The sequence below is a fragment of the Chiroxiphia lanceolata genome, chromosome 16 (assembly GCF_009829145.1).
Source record: "Chiroxiphia lanceolata isolate bChiLan1 chromosome 16, bChiLan1.pri, whole genome shotgun sequence".
NCBI lineage: Eukaryota > Metazoa > Chordata > Aves > Passeriformes > Pipridae > Chiroxiphia > Chiroxiphia lanceolata.
The window spans coordinates 12,362,462-12,381,554 of NC_045652.1; the positions used below are offsets into that span (position 1 = coordinate 12,362,462).

General features: G+C 50.3%; 1 protein-coding gene and 1 long non-coding RNA gene across 4 annotated transcripts; one reads left to right on the plus strand and one right to left on the minus strand.

Moving 5' to 3' along the window:
- The first annotated feature begins 1,377 nt into the window (after positions 1-1,377).
- On the plus strand, positions 1,378-17,149 carry AMZ1 (archaelysin family metallopeptidase 1). Of its 2 annotated transcripts, none has more exons than XM_032703840.1 (7): positions 1,378-1,433; positions 8,679-9,004; positions 9,637-9,804; positions 10,694-10,822; positions 11,153-11,316; positions 12,771-12,947; positions 16,431-17,149. In XM_032703840.1, exons 2-7 carry the CDS (start codon positions 8,701-8,703, stop codon positions 16,998-17,000), a joined length of 1,512 nt encoding a protein of 503 aa, XP_032559731.1. In that variant the 5' UTR covers positions 1,378-1,433; positions 8,679-8,700; the 3' UTR covers positions 17,001-17,149. The 2 variants fall into 2 exon arrangements, with proteins under 2 accessions (XP_032559731.1, XP_032559732.1); XM_032703841.1 differs by lacking the exon at positions 16,431-17,149 and adding an exon at positions 14,612-14,660.
- On the minus strand, positions 2,202-19,032 carry LOC116794783. 2 transcript variants are annotated; one of them, XR_004359882.1, is made up of 5 exons: positions 19,013-19,032; positions 14,696-14,824; positions 7,553-7,636; positions 5,032-5,083; positions 2,202-4,233 (listed from the first exon to the last, which is right to left on the minus strand). It is a non-coding gene; the product is annotated as an uncharacterized LOC116794783 (long non-coding RNA). The 2 variants fall into 2 exon arrangements; XR_004359883.1 differs by lacking the exons at positions 14,696-14,824; positions 19,013-19,032 and adding an exon at positions 11,141-11,429.
- Positions 19,033-19,093: the final 61 nt, after the last annotated feature.

The window sequence follows — 19,093 nt, forward strand, 5'->3', positions numbered from 1 at the left end:
GAAGTTAATTAATACAAATAAACTCTAATTACAAGAAGCAACCAATTAAAACAGCACAGAGGGCATCTCCTGTGCTTGGGGTAGCAGCTGGAGTGGAAGAGGATGCTATTCCAAGGCCTTAGGACTCTCTCCTGCCCTCCCCACATGCTGAATCTCGGGAAGGTTTCCCATAAGGAGGATTCATGAGCAGTCACTGCTGCCAGGAGAAGCTGCTGCTTCGCCTCGGCCTGATTACAAGAGCAGCAAATTAGGGCAGTTTTTCACCAGTGATGCTGTCAGTGCCTTGAGAGCAATGCAGGTCCTGGGAACACAGGCTGCAGCACGCAGGGATGGTCTTATCCTGGTGCTTGCTAACCCTGCAGAACAGCACATGGGCATCTGTGCACTTCCATGGCCACCTTGTCTCCAGTGGGACGTTCTGCTGGCCCTTGCAAAGCCTGTGGTTGTGCCAGGTGTGCCAATGCCATTTGGGCACTACAGCTCCTGAGCCTGTAAAACATATTTTTTTTTCCTTAATTTCAGTTTATGTCACTTAGGGACACACTTACCCAGGAATACCCAGGCAGGGTATTCCTTTTACCTTCTATCTAAGGATGGCAGAAATGAGGGATCAAAGCACTCAAGGGATCAAAACATGAAAGGCAGAATAAATGAAGCCATGAAGAAATGGGAAGAGAGATCCAGTCCTTTATTGTAATTAACCTTTCCAAGAACAGATAATATTCCCAAATTAAAGGACATCGTGGGACGCAGAAATGCATCCAGGTCATGTGGGAGCGATGCTCTGAACGAGGCATCAAGGCGAATGCAAACACGGCTCCCAGGGCGGGGACGGCACCAGCCGCCGGCAAAACCAGTCTCCAGACACCCGCTCCTCGCCCAGCTCTCATTAGAGCAGAGATTAAAGGGTTTCCACCCCCCGGCACCGCCGCGCTGCTCAGCCCCGGGCTCTTGCGGGAATGCGCTTCCCCGAACGAGGGCTGACTGCGCTCCCGCTCCTCTCCCAGGCTCCAGCAGCCGGGCGGGACCCGCCGCTCCCGGGACCCGTCCCGCCCCTCGCCCCAAGGGTCCTGCCTCCTGCACCCCGTGTCCTCCCGGCACCCTGTGTCCCTCCTTTCCCGGTGTCCCTCCTTTCCCGGTGTCCCCCCGCTCCGTGCCCGGTCCCTAAAGCCGCCCCCCCCCTCCTTCCGCCGCCCCCCGGTGGTTGCCCCGCGCACCCGCAGGAGGCGGCTCTGAGCGGCCGCTCGGCGAATCCCGCGGGCTCCCGGCGCCGAGCCCCCCTTTGCTCCCCCTTTTCTTCCTCCTCCTCCTCCTCCGTCTCCTCCTGCCGCTCCTCCTGCCGCCGCCGGGCTCCGCTCCGCCTCGCCAGCCCCGCGCCGGGTGCCCCGGCCCTGCCGCACCTCCCGGCCTCCGCAGCCCCGGCCCGGCGGGCGGTGAGTCCTGTCCTGGCCCCTCGGGCAGATCGGGGGGGGGTGGGGGGAGTCGCAGGATTTCCTCTATGGAGGGGAGGGCACGGGAGTCCGGGCGGCCCCTGGATGCGGCGGGACCCCCCTGGAGGGGGGAGTGCGGGCTGGAGCATCCCCCGTGTGATGGGCATCGCTCCCCCGGTGAGGGTGGTCGGGCGCGGGGCATCTCCCGGGGTGATGGGTATCGCTCCGCCCGTGACGGGCATCACTCTACGGGCGATGGTGGCCACCTCGGTGGCGGCGGGTCACGCTCAGGGCATCTCCCGCCGGGGGCTGGTGGCCGCGCTCGGTGCATCTCCCACCGGGAGCTCGGGGCTGCGCTCCGGGCATCACCCCCACGGGCTCCAGGGGTCCTGCCTGGGCACTCTCCTCTCACCCTCTCCTGGGGTGCTGGGGCTGCCCTTGGTGCACCCTCCTGGGGGTTTGGGGTGCCAGGGGCTCAGCTCGGGGCATCCTGTCCCGCCGTGCTGGGGATTGTGCTCGATGCATCGTCCCAAGGTGCTGGGGGACTTATTCCTTCCCTGCACACCCATCCATGCGATTCCTGCACCGGGGATCAGCATCAACAGCCCCTTTTCCATATCACGGGGGCTTAGGTGTCCCAGGAGCAGCACCTGCTTTTGCAGCGCTTCCAGAACATGCCTCGTGCCCAGCAAAGCTCTGGCTGGCAGAGCTGGCTGGTGGTCAGGGCACAGCCCCTATGAAGGCTCAGGATTGGGGTCTGTCATTGTCACCCGCAGCCGCGCTGGTCGCAGTAACACCCTGGAGCCCCCTCCTTCTCCTTGGCTGTGAAACGCCCACAAACACCCCCTACCTGGCGGCACCACTTAAAAAGCACTCGATGCTGGGAGGAGGCACAGCCTTCCAGCGCTTTTGTACCGTGTGATGAACCACTTTTATAACGCCTGTGCTCCAGCAACCATCTCCCCTTAGCCATACCTGGAAAATGCAGCCTCTCTCCCGGCTAACACTGGGGTTGTCTCACAGAGACCATTTAGTCTGTCTAGACAAATATGATGAAGAGCAAAGTGCCTGGAGCTGTGAGTGATTAGAGCTCGGGTATCTCTGCAGTGCCGCGTTTGTTGTACAGCTCTGATAGATGCTGCTCAGTGCTTTTGGGTTGGCAAGTGCACAGCAAACAGCCATGGACTTGGGGGGGTTGTTCCGTGTCAGAGCAAGGGAAGGAGAATGCAGCCAACCCTTCATCACACATGTGCATGGGAGAAGCATCACAGGCAGTTTAACCAGACTAAAAAGAGCAGAGAAGGCACTGAAAATGATGAATAAATGGGTGGTGAGGGGGAAAGCCATATACTGCCAGCTTGCTTTCTTGAGGGTAGCACAGAGAAGTTCATGAATGCTTGTATGACACTTAGAGAGCCTCAAATGGCAGGGACTGAAAAAAAAGAGTAGCACTATGTACGAGCACAGAATAAATAAAATCCTTAGAAGAGAAGACTGGAACTAAGGATAATGTATGTCCTCAATACATATTAAAATGAAGAACAGCGTATTGAGAGAGCAGGCTCTCACATAAAACAAAATCAAGGGCAAAGTGGATGTGTATGTGTTCTTAAGTACTTAAGAACACTCAAATAAGAATATTTAAATAAGGATGGGTGGAAGCATCTGTCTCCATCTTAGGTATTTAATGAGCTTTACAAATCTAGTCTTTCATCTTGCAAACCTTTTTTGCATATTGGGGAGTTGTCCATCTGACTTGTCCAGCAGTCCAAGTTAATTTATAAGGCAGATTCATGGGAGGACAAACTTTCAGGACTGAGCCTTGTGGCAATAACATATTGATCACAGTTCCAGTAGGACAGGTAGATTCTCCTCCTAGTGAATGCATGTTTGAATCCCTGAAGGTTTCCACAGCACCCGGAATGACTCTTTCTGAGAGAGACCACACATACCATCTGTTTCCAAGTCACAAACATATTCTAGAGACATTACAAGTAAATATTATTGGGATCTGGCAGTAGGTGAGGCCAGAAGGCTTTATCTGACTTTATGGTCTGGAACATACACAGATCTGACTCGGTGTTTTGTGGCTGTTTAATGTGAAGTGAACAGAGGATGCTACAGTTCTATGTGGGTACAAGTGCAGAGCTGATCAGGTCCAAAGCATGTTTTCTCTGTGAGCAGAGGGGATTGATTCTGAGAAGTGCTGAGCATCTCGAAATTGCCTCCATTTCAGGTCTGAACACGGCCAAACAGATTTGGTCTGACCCCAGCAGCTGAGCAAGCTCGGCAGGCAAAGCCTGGCTCCGTGTGAGGGGCTGTGTTGAGCTCCTCAAGGAAGGAGCTGGACCAGTCAGAATTTTACTTGGACCAGGGCTTCTCAGTCAAGGAAAATCTCTTTCTGTATGTGTTAACAAGTACACTGAGAAAATTGCTTTCAGGCTGTCATCAGTGTGATCCTGGGAAGCACAGGCAAGGAGGGGCTGATCCTCGAGCAGCACTTACAGACACCAACTGCAAATCTCAGGGAAAGAGCTATTAAGCAACTAGGGCATGTGTTGATAATTAGTTATCGCTTGTTATGTTTGCTCTGGGCTTTTCATTTCTGTTGACTGGCGATGAATTTTCTGCACTATCACTGCTTGTTTACAGTACAGCTCCTAATGAAGGCAATTAATCAGTTTTAAGAGACTCCACTAACATCCCTCTGACACCCAAAGAGCCCAGTTAAGTCAGTCTGCCTCCAAATACTTCAAAAGAGCCGGGATGGAACTGAGGGAATCTCCTTCTGTGCATCTGCAGCCTGGGAGAGTCAGACGTAGAAATTACTTGCAGGCTGACTTGTAAAATAAACAACTTCAGAATGACCAGCTTAAAAACAAACAAACAAACCAACAGAAAACAAAATATACAAATACCATCTCTACAGTGTTAAGGCCAAATTCCATACAATACCAAATAAATCCATTATGCACTGAGTGCCCTTTCTGGACCTGTACAACACAGAATTTCTGCACACAAGACCCTTTCTGTCTTGTTAGAATATCCCAAATACTTGCACTGTATGTATTGCCTCGGCCTTTGAGAATTTCCCTGTTACTGTCAGCCCCAGGCATATCTATCCAAGAAAGCAATGCCAATATATTAGAGAATAAATGACATATCTGGGAATTACAAAAAGAATAATTCATAGCTAATTTTCAATTACAGAGAATAATTTATATGTGTCTGATTTGCAAAGAGAATAATTTATGAGTAACCTGAATTGCACATGAAGCACATTAACAGGTTACTGTGGGAAAGGGAGCATAGTGACTGCTCAGCTGTCACATGCTGAGCCTGGATTTTGGGGCATTTTGTGTGAGAACACTCACTGTGGAAAAAAATGTGTGTCAAATTCCATAGTAAACAGATTTGTGCAATATGCCCAATCTGAGCTGAAACCTCTTGTATGGTACTGAAAGCCAGACACACAGAGCATGTTGTCCTTGGAGCTCCTGCCTCATATCCCACCCCACAAGCAGAAAGGCCACAACTGAATCCTACAACATAATCATGGGAAAAGGCTGTTCCCAGCACACAAACAGCTAAGTACCCAAACCTTTGAGCTGTGTGTGGTTCCACTGCACTGCATGGATGTGATGATGAACAACCTGAAACAGCAAAAAAAAAGAGAAGAGTCTCCACAAACTGGATAAGGATTCCCAGCTCAGGCTGGCTCCTTCCCTGCCCTGTTAGGAGCCTGTGGGTGCCAGGACACAAACACGTTTCATGCTGCACAGAAGGACATTGCTTGTTCAGATTGGAAAAGGCCTCCAAGATCATCAGTCCGACTTTCACGGACTTCACATGATCCAACACGGGTGCTCCTTGTTTAGGAAAAAATAGTGTTAGTAAATGGCTGCAGGATGACAAAGTACAGATTGGGAATAGGATGTTTTCCTAAGGGTAAAAGTAAACAATGGCATGGGAGTGGAGGTGGTGAGTGTCTCCACTTGCAGCAGGTCTTTACATTATCATCTTTAAAGCATTTTCTCAAGTGTAATTCCAAATTATTGGCCTTTTAAATAAAAAGAGTTACTTTCTCCTTCCTGGGACTCATTAGCCAGGTCCTACAGTTTGTCATTGAACAAGAAGCCAAATTAACTGCTTTTTACTTTAAAGGCATGATATCTCCTTCCTAAATACCTGAAGGGCAGAAGGATGCACTGGTGCTTCCATTTCTTCAGCCTCACCTTGGCATCTAAAAAACTGAGGAGAAAGGGAGAAATATCCAAGCTAAAGTGCCATTCCCTCCTGAAGCACTGCATCAGGGAGTTAAACCAGGCACTCTCGAAAGAAGAGCTAAAAATTACAAAGCCCTGTTAAACTATTCAGTTAATGAAACACCATATCCATATATTAGATCAAGCACAAATAACATCTACTACAGTTAATGTTGTAAAATGGCTTCTTTTTTCAACTGCTGAAGTTGCCCATAAACATTTTCTGAAGCATTCATTTTCTCCAGTGAAGTATTTTAGAAAAGCTTGCTAAAGAGAAGTAATTGTGTTGGATTTGGAGAGTGCAGTGGGTTGCTGCTATTCTTTGAGAAGCAAACCCAGACACTCCAGGAGAAGGAGGCACATGTCACTCCAGACTGAATTCCTGCAAGTGAATTCCTGTGCTTGAGCTTTCGAGTCACTAAACTGTCACCATGGGCATCCTTGGGCATGGTGAACGTCACAAAACACCCATGGGCATAGCTGGGAATGTCTGGAGCTGGGTGAATATCCCCTTTTAGGGAGTCCTGAGAAACAATGTATAACCCATAGCTTTGGGCTCACTCTGTATTCCACGAGAGAGCCTGGGGGGAACACATGCTACAAGACTGTGCACTCATTGTGTTTGCTGTCACATACATCCACTCCTCGCTGCTTCCCATTCAGCAGAGAAAAACCCATTCATTTTCTAACCAGCTCCTCCTCCCCAGACCCACACTCCAGTTGTCGCCCAAAACACCAATGAAAGAGGCTCCAGAAACCCCCTTTGACGAGACCACTCTCAGCCTGGACCAAGTGCAAAGTCTTTCCCTCATTTCCCTGGGAGCACCAGGCAGGCAGTAGCTCACATCCTCAGGGAGCTCAATATTGCTAACAGTTTCCCAGTGAAAGTTCTGCATATGACCAGGAAAATGATGCTTGTATTTAAAGTTTGTGCAGAACAAGTGAAATCTTGTCCCTTAGGAAAACCTTCACCTTGCCCAAGGCAAAACTCCTGATGACCTGGTGGGGTCAGACTCTCACTTCTGTCTCCCAAATCTGGAAGCAAGTCAGAAGAGCAGAGATTTGGGTGACAAAACACAGAACAACCTTACACAAACTCTCGCTGCTGCCTGTAAAAACCAGCAGGACCAATTTGTACATTTTTCTGGGCAGCAAAAAGAGGCGTCTGAGAAAGCATCTCAGGTTGGATTTCTAAACTTTCCCTGGATTAGGGCCCTTGTACCACTTCAGATCCCCCTGTGCCATCTGCTGTCAGCCTTTAATGTGAGCGAAATAGAAAGCTTGCAAAAATGAAAGAAAACTGCTTTCCTGCTCCCTCTCTGGGCTACACACCCTTAGAGACAAAAAGATCACACAAAACGAGTCCTTTTAAGGACTGCTAATACATACACTTCTCTTCCCAAGGGTTAGATGTGAAGGAATTCAGTGTTAATTTTAATGGGCTGGCACCTTCCTCTTACAGTGCAAACTACCTCTGCATAACTGAGGAAAGACTTCGGCTCATTCGGTACTATTTTTTCAAATGTTGAATTTTCTTAATTATACTGCTGTCCTCAAGGGCCACTGAACGCCATTTACCTGGCAGAGCTAAACTGCAGACCTACTTAAATCATAGCCTTAACCAGCTCCTCCTTGAAATATTTAATCCTTTTCTTTTCTCTGATTGAATGCTGCTGTTTTAGCAGTGATGGTCAGCAGTTGATGCATTTGGTATCCACCCAGAAAGCTTGTCTGGCTCCTTCTAAGTTACTATTAACTTGCCTAGAAGAAGATAACACTTATTACTAGAAACCTTGTGCTTTTGTACACATACACCTGTGTGTTTTTCATTCTGCTGAGTACAGGTGGAGCACTTACCTGTGGTAGGCAACGTTGCCTGAAGTACTGCTCCAAAATACTCCAGTTCTACTTGGAATGACCTCCTTACCAAAAAATCACTGCCTTTGGAAAAATCCAGACATAGGTTAGTCAAAGAGGTTGTGTTGCCTCTTTTTCTTCCCTTTCCTCAAGCTGCCAACTGGAATTTCCATAAGTGCATAAAATGCAGTGGAAAATAGGTGCTTGACTCGCAGCTTTGGAGAACACCAGCCTTAGAAAGGACCCTGGAGAGGATATTTCTGGGATGCTCTGAATTAATTTCTTTGTGCTGCAGGCTTTCATTTGCTCTTTATTTGCTGCTTTACATCATCCCCAGCCCTGCTGATGCTAACACGGTGTGACATGAAGCTATTCATGAAGTGACATGATGGCAGCAGGCCCGTATGTGTCTTGGTAGAGAGGCAGTACCAGCACACAGGAATCTCACACACCAAGTCCCACCTGGGGGTCAAACCTTCCCAAATCCTGCTGGGCAAACCCTCCCAAATCCTGCAGCCTCACAACAGCACTGTGAGCCAGAAGGTGCCTGAGGGTAATATCTAAGATTAAAAGCTGTTAGAGGAAATCATCAGCAGTGAACTGCTGCTTTCACAAGTAAGTCAGAAGTGCAGGCTTCTGATGGACAGATAAAGGACAATTGACCTCTTCATGGACCTATTCCAAGGGATGTGGTTTAGCCCAAGCAAAAAGCAGCACCACCTTCCCACATCCTGCAAGGTCCAGCGCAACCAGTTGCACAACACCCAGAGGTATTTCCCATCCTGTTGGGCCCTCAGGATAGAGCACCAAAAAACCCCCAGATCCCCATCAGCCAACCCCAAACACCGATCAAACCATCTGATTTGCTCCAGATACCCTGCAGCAACCTGGGGCTGTGCATTCTTGAGCACCATCTACTGGCACAGGGTCCATGAGCTGGTGTCTGCACACACACGTAGAGAACCCTGTAAGAGCTGCTCAAGGCGCGGGGCTCCAGGCCAGCACGGTTCTGATAAGCTCCCAGTCAAACCTCACAGCTGGGGTGTTGGGGGAACTGCTGTGAGAGCAGAGGAGGTGTGCAGGTCCCTCAGGAGGCCACGGCTGATGGCAACGTCTCCTTCCTCAGGCAGTGCCACGGTCCCTCCGCGATGCTGCAGTGCAAACACGCCCAGGAGTTCAGCTTCGGGCCCCGCGCGCTGAAGGACGCGCTGATCTCCACCAACCCCGCCCTGCAGGAGCTCTATGCCAAGGCCTTCTCCAGGGCGGAGAAGCTGTTCCTCTCCGAGGCCTACAACCCCCAGAGGACGCTGTTCTGCTCGCTGCTCATCCGCACGGCCTTCGACTGGATCCTCAGCCACCCCGATGCCCCCGAGGACTTCGAGACGTTCTACCACGCCATGCTGAGGAGGAAGCAGAACTTCTACCGAAAGCACATCTACCTGCAGCCTATAGGTAATGTGGGCATCTGTACTGAGCCACCAAGGAGGGAGGTGGGTGGTGCTGAGTGCTGCTAACTCCCTCCTCTAAGGACTAACCTGCAAAATGCAATTGCCCCAGTGAAGATAAGCGTAGTAGCAAAGGCTCTGACACACCCCCAGTCCAGGGTCACAAGCCACGATGACAACCATGGGTAGACCTCCCATATAAATGGTATATGTGCCCCTGGCTGAGACTTGCTATGAATTTATGCATATATATATATATACATATACATATCTAACTATGAAACAATGCTGGAAAATACAGCATTTCTGGAGGTCCCTCCCTGATGGTTCATTAAACACAGCCACCCATTCCCACATTGATCTTTCTGCATAACTTAAACAAGAGACAATCTTCCTAGATATCTGCTCTGCTAATGAGAGCGTACTAATGCCTCAAGTCACCTCTCAGGAAGAGCTCCCTCTTCTCCTCTATATCCATAACCATCTAGAGGTGTCTGCCACATCCCAGAATGAGCAATTAACTCCAGAATGACCCAGCCTGCCTCCTCCCCAGTGGCTGTGGCCAGTCCCACAGAATCCCTTCAGACCCTGTGGTTCACCCTGCCTTTCAGGGGCTGATAACAGAGCTTCTCTTCTCAGACTTAATCGAAGGGCCTGCTGGGCTCTCGCTGCTGGATTCCCTCCAGAGCTGTGTCGAGTCTTTCTTCCTGGGTCTCCGTGTGAAGTGCCTTCCCTCCATCCCCGTCTCTTCCATTCACTGCTGCTTCCGCCACAGCCGGGACTCCGACAGGGTGCAGCTCCACGCAGGTGAGGACCTGGCACCAGGGAGCCCATAAAGGCACCAGCTTGGCACATGGGCATGAGCCCTCCCTTAGGAAATGCCTGAAACAGCCCTTCATTGCCAGAGCAGGGAGGGGATGAGGAAGGGAGTGAAAAGGGAGAAATCCTGTTCCCGTGGAAAGCCCAGAGCTTTGAGGCTGGAAATAGGAATGAAAAACAAAGTGACTTTCATCATATTTTCCTCTGCTGTTTGTATTTTTTGGTGCTATTATGATTAGGTCCAGCTCTGCAGAGCGATCGGATCAGCTCCAAGGGAAGGCACTGTTGGTTTGGTGTAGTCTGAGTTCTCCCATCTCTTGCCCCGAGCCAAAGTAAATGATTGGCCTGGGTGGTGTAGGTGGGGAACTCACTGGCCTTTCATGTTAGGAAACTTCGGTTCAAGTGTCACAGTTCCCTGGGGAAACAGGTTTTCCACCTGCCAAACTCCTGCTGCACAAACATCCCCCTGGAATGAGCTGTTTGCAGGTACCACAGGCAGCACATGCTCAGCACAGCCCAGCACAGCCCAGCACTGCAGCCATGTGGCTGTTCCAGCTCCATTCTGAAATGCCTGAAGGGAAATTCTTCTCCCAGGTGTTTATTTCCATGGGTTAGTACCCAATTCACCTACACCCCTGCCCTTAGCTCTGCTTTGTTTTAACTCTGTGCTCAGCACCACTTCCAAAGTCAGGTCTGCTCTGATTTCCAGGGATGGGCTCCACAGCTGTGGTTCTCCATCTGAGATAATGAATGGAGCAGCTCTGTCTGCCTGTGGCTTGGATTACATCCTCCTCCCCACGAGCAGCAGAAATTCTGGCTCTTAGGTGCCTTCCAGGGATGCTTCATTTTAATGAATGTCTCTCTGGTATTTTTCCAGATGGGATCCTGAATTTCCTGAAGAACAACAAGCCAATGGATGCCCTGTGCGTCCTTGGACTCACTCTGCTGGATCTTTATCCATGTGAGACCTGGAGCTTCACATTCAGCAAATTCCTGCCAGGACAAGGTGGGATTGGTATCCCATGATGATCTTGCACTGCATATGAATAAGGCAGCACTGTCCCAAAAAGCCTTCCCTAGGAGGCTGGAATGGCCAAATCTTAAAATATTATTCAATCCCTGATAAGGGGAACTAGGTTTTCCCAACTTAAAACTAAGGGATCTGGGGCTCCTGATCCAAGGTGCTACAAACCTTTTGGACCTTTTTGGAAGGGGGTCTATCACACCCTGTGTGCTCAACTGGGCTGTGCTACGACAGCTGTATTTTCATGCTGCCTAAGGTGAGACAGAGTCGTAAGAGAGTAGATGCCTAACTTGTACTCACCTCTCTTCACAGAAGTGGGAGTCTGCAGCTTTGCCAGGTTTTCTGGGGATTTTCCCCAGGCTGGTTGTAGCAGCTTGAACCCACCCACACAGAAGGAAGAGTTGTGTGAAGTCCTCAAGGAGAGCAGAGACCGGACGCTGCAGTTCAGTGCCCAGGAGATGGTCCAGTGCTGTAAGGTAGGACCAGCCAGCTCCTGCACCCCATGTTTCTTCCTGTGTAGGGTTAAATATTTCAGGCCTGGGCATAATCTGTGTCTCAGCCCAGCGAAGCAGGAATGAGGCTCTGCTCCCAGAAGGCACAGGCAATCACAGCTAAGGCCACACACACTTAATTCAGACATAAAAAGCTTGTGTTTTACTGCACTGTGTAGACAACAATACCATCAGTTATAGTGAAGCTACAGGACTTGCCTTATCACAGAATCACAGAATGGTTTGGGTTAGAAGGGACATTAAAGACCACCTAGTTCCAACCCCCTGCCATGGGCAAGGACACATTCCACTACACCAGGTTATGTCATGGAGCAGCACTGAGATAAACTCCTGCCCAGCTCCCAGGCTCATGCTTGGGTAATCCTGAGTACTTTGCTTGCCAGGCAGTGCAGGGCCAGTAGGATCTGTGAGCTGATTCAGAAGTTGGAGTTAATCAGAATATCTGGTGGAGTTGTGTGTAACTAATTAATGGCTGGGAAGGGGTAACTTCTTCCTCGGACATCGGCATCCATAAGGGGAGAGGTCCATGTGCCAGACCTGTTACATGGATGGATGAGAAAGATACCTGAGGCAGGTTTGCACATATAAATATATGCAGATGCCCTTAAACCCCCTTCATCTCCATCACATCCTCTTCAGGAGCGCTGTCCTCCCTCATCCCAGCATCTTCCCTGGGCCAGCTTTGTCTCTGGTGTTCCTCCCAAAGCTGGCCCACGTGGAGCAGCCACACCAGCACCTTTGATGCCATTTCTCTTTGCTAACCTGGCATTTGCTCAGGATTTTCAAGTCTGAGGTCTTTTCCTGTAGTAATTTCCAATGAGATTAGGTGGCAAAGGGAGGAAGAAGGGAATCCTCCATCCTCAGCCTTTCCACGGTTGCCAATTCCCAAGGCAGTAATGCTTGGCCAGCTGACTCCAGCTTAGTTTTTTTTGCTTTGGCACAAATGTTAATAGCATCTGTTTTGGAAGGGCCCAGATCTGTTATTGCCAATAACGCTTCTCAGATTTCTCACATGGACTGTGCTGCTCTTTTCAGACCCCAGTGGGACTAGTTTTCCTCCTTAAAAACCCCAAAACAACAAAAAACCTCCAAGAACCACAGTGTCCTTGGTGGAGAGCGACAGCAGCACTGCCCCACAGCTCCGAACATGCTGCCCACAGGGGCTTCCCACAGCTGCTTCTCCCACACCCACCCTTCCTTCTCCACAACACAAACATGGATGCTGGGGGAGCTGGGAGAAGGGACCCAGGTTCTCCATTCACCTCAGAAAAGCCTGTGCTGGAGGATTGCCAGAGCTGAGCAACAAGCTGGTTTAGACCATCAGGGTGTGGGGAAAGTGGAACAGCAGAGGAGGAAGAGGAGGGGGCAGTGGAAGCAGGAATGACAACGCACTGCTGTGATTTTTGCTTTCCTGAAAGGTGACCTGTCACGAGATCTGCCACCTGATGGGGCTGGGGACGTGCCGCTGGCTGCAGTGCATCATGCAGGGAGCGCTGAGCCTGGACGAGGCCCTGCTGCGGCCCCTGGAGCCGTGTCCCATCTGCCTGAGGAAGCTGCAGCACGTCGTGGGCTTCAAACTCATCGAGCGCTACAGGGTGAGACCCCCCAGCCCCCCCTGGAGCGAGGGGCAGAGAGGGGAGCAGGGCAGCTCCCCCCAAAGCACGGGGCACAGGTGCTGCAGCAGCGGGGGGAAGGCAGGCGCTCCCAGGGTGAGGTGCTAAGGGAGCAGCTCACACCTGAACAGGGGGGGGTTGGTCACAAGGAAGCACTTTGCACAAGCTCAGGGGCTTTTGGCTCTTCCCACGGGACACTGCCACAGTCCAACCATGTTTTCTTACTCCCAAAAATGAGGTGGGGAGGGCAGGCAGATTCCAAGCCGGAGCGGCAGCGAGCACCGATTCCCACAGCAACACCCTTTCCTGTGCCACCCTGGATTTCTGCCTCTCTGGGGCTGCTGGGAACAGGGAGGAAATATTAAATGTGTATTGTGCTGCAATTCCTCTGTTTAAAGACATGAGAAGGGATCCCAAATTATTACCCCCTAATAAGTGGAGGGTCACAGACTCACCTTTTGTCCCTTCTCTCCCACCCATACAACTGCTAACACCACATTTAGACAAATCAGGAGTAGTGCTAAGACACCCTTAGCTCTTGCAAAGGGTTTTCCACCTCTGCTCTGTAAAAAGCAGGATTTAAAAAGCAGGATTCAGTAGCCAAATGGCTGCTGTAATAGAAATAATGTCACCATTCTCACTCAGCACCCATCTCCTCCCTGGCTGTAATTCCTGCCTGACACACATCATGTTCAGAGACAGGATTTTCCACGGCTGCCTATTTTAAAGCCTGGGGGTTGTATTTGTAACAAGATAGGAGCAGAATGAGAAAGGGGATGCTTGTAGTTTCATTCAACTTGCAATCAGACACACAGAACCATGGCAAAGGATGTGGGAAAATACACATTGGTGTGGTTTTGCTACTTTTCTGTGGTGCTGTCAGACCCTTCTCTGACTCTCTGGGTGTTTGGTCCCTGCATCTGCCCAAGAGGAGTCTAAATTGCCCTCTAACAGAGGAATAAATTCTGCTTTGTTTAAACCCACAGCCTGTCAGCATCCAGCCAGTGCTTTCTAGACTAAAACTAACTGCTACCTGAATTAAGCTTTTCTAGAAACATTTTTGCCTTTACACCTCCAGCAAATACGGTAATTGGCTCAGCATCCTCCAGAAACAGGGAACACAAACCTGAAGGAAGGATACACTTGCCAAGTGTCACATCTGCTTCCTTGACAAGGCAAAGCTCAGTTAGATATAGTACAAGTACAATAAGAGAGTTGTGATAATCTCTGTAAGAGGCTTTGCCATAATGTCGAGAGGAAACATAAATGCCAGAGATGAATTAAATAGTTAAGGAACCTGACAGAAGAGAGCAGAAAGCATTTGGAGACAATATCAGCCAGCAAAGTTAACTTGCCAAGAAGGTTAAGTGCAAGTCTGAAGTCACATTTCCTTTTGGAAAACTATCATGGATCCCCACCTGCCTCAAAACAGCCCCAGACACTCCTAACAACTCCAGGAAATGCCAGACCTTAGTTGTGCCTCACCAGCAGCAGGTGAGGCACTGCTGAAGTCTGGGAATGAGACACTGTTATGGGAAGAGCAGCACATGGGGCAGGAAACCAGTCCTTATGCAGCAGAATGATCCCCTCTCTTTATTTATTTATCTGAGTTGCACTCAGAAACACACTCCTTTCTTTCATCACAGCTGCTAATTCCAGCATGAGTCATCTTGAAAACCGAAAACAAATTAATTCTCCTGGTGTTTCCCCACCACAACCAACATCTCTACCTGCTGCCTCTGCAGCATCCCTGGCTGTTCTGGAGGTGGCACCTCGATGTGGTTGCAGTGGCCACACACACAGAGACAACAGGTCTCAGTGACATCCTTAGGGTGGGCATCCACTCCAAACGCTCTTGCCTGTAGATAAGCAAAATCCATGCAGAGGTTATCCCTTCCTAGTTAAACAGGAGAACACAGGAGGAGGCTGCAGCCCTAAAAACCCACCCGAAGTCCAAATCAATAAACCACCCAAAGGATGAGAGACTGAATTTCGTGGTTCTGGTTGTGATCTCTAGTCAATCATCTTTTGCCTTAAATAACTCATATCTAGTGTTTGAACATCCACATTTCCACAGCTTTTTTTCTTCTTGGGAATTGGGCTAGTAGCAGCTATGATTCCTTCCCAGATTGTCTATTCCTGGGAATTTTAAGAGGCACTATGAAATCACAGGCTGGTTGCAGCCTTCCAGTAGCTTTGCTGTCCCCCAGTCCAGCTCCCATTGCAGCTTCTGGCGCCGCCTTTGTTTTATAAACCCAGAGGGAGGGAAGGGCCATTGGAGGTGGGATGAGGCAGGAGAAAAGTTGTCCCTTTACAATTTTTCTTGTCCCAGAGAGAGGGGGCAGGGTGGATTAACTAAGCTGAAAGAGTCCATTTTATTCTTGTATGAAATTCTTCCCTGAGGCTTCATGCACAGACTGAAATGAGAACCGGGGCCGATTTCTCCCACCCACTCAATTTGAGCTCTTTATCCTTTCTGTCACTTGCCTGAAGAGAGAGCAAAAGAGGAGGGAAGGGGGAGGGAGCAGCAGGGCACTGTGGGAGAAGAGAGCTCTGCAGGGCTGGGAAGCTCCTGCCTGCTCCTCCAACACTGCAGCTCACCCTGAGCTGAGCACGGATGGACCCAGCCTGGAACACCAGGGGTGGCATCCCAGGCTAATACTGTCACTGCTGTTCCTTAGAGCAACCAAGGCCTGTGCAAAGGTATCAGCTGAGAGCTACAGAAAGTAAAGATGAAGAAATAGGCCACAGGGGTGTGAAAAAAAATCAAAAAACACACAACTCTCCCCCCCTCCGCCCCCAAACACTGTCAACAGGGAGAGATCACCTTTTATCCAGGGATGACTGGAGTACTGCAATTCATTCCCTAAAGCATAAGGAATAAATGTGCCAGGAGAAATCTGTTTTATGCCTCATTGTAGCATTTAATATTTTAAAAGGAAATTGTCTCAGACATTTTCCTTTCATTAATTCTTTCCTGGAGCCCAGCCTTCCCACTTGTGCAATTCAGCTCGAGAGGGGAAGAGCTATTCTTAGGAATAAAATGCACATTACCACAGGCATTAACAACATGATGAAACAAGATTCTTTACCACTATCTCAGGAGCTTTTATAATGACACGGCTTCCTCTGGAGAGGCACTCGTTTGGCTCTCCTGGAGATCACATCCACACAGCAGGGAGTGATTTGGTGCAGTTTTCTCCTACCATCTTCACTAATAGGGCAGATTAAGTCCACATCTGACTGGAGGCAGCTCTGCCACAGACATTGGCTCCAAGAAAATGAGATAAGAGAAAGCCAGAGTAGGGTGACCACGAGTTGTCTGAACCCATCTTCTGGCAGAGAGGACTGTGGCAGCTGAAGCTGGGCCACCCAAGACGAACAGGTTTACCTGGCAAACACTGGGAAAGGTGTAACTGGCTTCTCTCATTCTCTACAATGAAACCTTTTCCCCTCTCACCACAGAAGCTCTACACTTGGACACAGACCGTCTTGTCCACATGGCCAAGGAAAGAGTCATCAGACCTGTCTGCCTCGGAGGACATCCTTCCGTTCAGCTCCGACTCTGGGATGTGCTGCGAGAACGACTCCGAGGCCGTGACCTCCCTGTCGGAGCCGCTGACCCCGGACACGTGCAGCCAGGGCCTGTCCATCGGCCAGGAGCTGGAGCAGGATGAGCAGCCCTGCTCCCTGGCAGAGGCACAGAGCCAGCCCCAGCTCGCCGGGCCCGCCAAGTCCACAGACACCATCAAGGACTACGAGCTGTGGCTGGAGATGTGCATCGCTGCCCTGGAGAGGAACGTCTCCGAGGAGGAACTGGCTCAGGTAGACAAGGCCGTGGATGCCCTGGCTAAGTGGGAAATGTTTACAGGACAGCTGCCTGCTATGAGGAAGGACCTGCCCTTTGCCAGGGACAACACTGGGCTACGGAAAGTTCTTGGAGACAAATTTTCCTCCTTGCGGAGGAAACTGAGTTCCAGAAAACTGTCCAAAGGGGAATCGTCCCCTCATCGTTGGCGGTGGGAGGACAACTAGGCTGGGTCTGCCTTGGGTTGGGCCAGCTTTGCTCCCACAGCTCTGGGTACGTTACTGCCCTGCTTACAACCTTCCTAACCCCAAGTTGTTGCTGTCAGAGAGAAAAAGCAACTCCCCACAGGAATAAAAGGTGTTTTGTTTTCTGAGATTGCTACCACGGTTTTGATGTGATCGGTTCTTCTCTAAGGGTTTTTCCTGTGCTGGTCTAAGTGACATGACCCCAAACCCACACCAAGCCATATGTAGGTGCTTGTATTTTCTTGCTGTGTTTCATTTGGTCTGAAGTTGGCCAGGAAGAGGTCAGCCAGGTCCACACTAAGCACTGAACATGCTCACACAGAAGCTTGGGCTGCCTGACCAAACAGATGTAAGTTAAACCTGGGCAGCTCTCCCGCATGCAGAGCTCTCCTCTGCTTAGCACTTTAGTCCCAGGCACAGATGATATTCCTCCCTCTCCTTTCTCCCCACTCCAAATGCTCATCTCTGCTCTGGCCCCATGAGCTGGAGGTTGTGCCGAGCACAGGAGCACAACCAAGGCTGATGGACTCTCGCTATGAGTTGGGGGGGGAGAGATGGAGGAGGATGGGCACAGAGTCAGTGAGCAAAGCAGAGAGATCCCTGGCACTGGGATCAGCTGCCACAAAGAGCAGTGTCAGTGTGACGACTGTCTTTTGGCCGACTCTCAAGGGGATCTCCAGAGCTGCTTCACTTCAAACAAAGCCAGGCTTGGAGCGTGAGCTGGAACTACTCACATCCTCTGTAGATTGGCAGAGGAGAGGAAACCTTTGGAAACATTCACACACTCATTGACTATTAACTTAAAAGGGGGAACTGCATGTGCATTCCTCTTTTTTTTTACCTTGAGAAGTTACCCTTTGGCCTTCTCTGCTCCGTAAGTCACCCCCTGAGCAGGAACGGGTGCTGTGCTGGCAGTAGGAGCGCAGAGCCTGCCTTCCCATTGCCAGGGCACGCTGTTCCCTGGGGCTATTTATAGCCAGAGCTCAAGAGGCCGATGGGTTTTTTGCTTTGTAACTGCAGAACACCAGGGGAAGGCCGACCCTCTCCATGCCCAGTTCTCCCAGCACTGATAACACTCCCACAGCTCGTGGCTACGCTTCAGATTTCTCCAGTCTAAAAATACCAGCAGGTAGGACCAGGTCCAGCACAGCTGGGAGGGAGGAGAGGATGTTTCTCTCCAAGGAGTGACGACTTTGGCTTTCCTGAGCACTTGCCCTGTGCACTTTAAGGGCCTCCAACCACGCACGAACCCCGCAGTACAATTTTAGGGAAGAGGATCACTGGGACGCATCTGAGAAACGCTTGAGATTTACGCACGCAGGTGAGTGGAAGAGATGATCCTGTAATAAATTCAGCTGGATTCCGGAAACACAAGCACTTCACATCCGCATGATTCATGCAGGGAGAGAAAGGGAGTTTGGCTTCGGGGCTGATGACGGCAATTCCTGGAAGCGTTTTTCCAGGCTGAGCCCGGACGGGCGCAGGCGCGGGGCCGCTGCTGCCGCCCTCTCCTGGCAGCCGCAAAGGTGATGGGGCTTCTCATCCAAGACATTCTTCCCAGCAGCAGAAATTTTCCAAACAAACCCTGCTTGAATTACAAATCCATGCGCTGCCCCCGCACTTGCTCGGTTGTTGCCTTGACAGATTTACTATTTTAAGCACGAGATTGCTTTCTGTTCAGCCTCGCTTGTTCTGTACTGAGGTATGAGGCTGAACTTTAGAGACTTTCCAGAAAGAGGCCGTAAACTCAGGATGATAGTCCTGCCTAAGGGAAAGGGGCAGCTTTCTATCATAAAAGTCCAAAGACAAAGAGGACAGGGGTGGCACAGGAACAAATGATCTGCTGGCAGAAGTCACAGGTGGGAAACTCCCTGTGACACTTCACTTAAAGACCCACCTTAGTGCTGCTGTGAGAGCAGGAATTTCTGCTCAAGAGCTGTTGCTGACCAATAACCAATATTTTTGACACCATCACTGACAGAATCATCACTTACCTGCTCAGCTCGTCCAGAAGTGCTCCAGGTAAGAAGCAAACGAGCACGGCAACTCAGAGCTTCACCTGGGCAGCTCAGCAG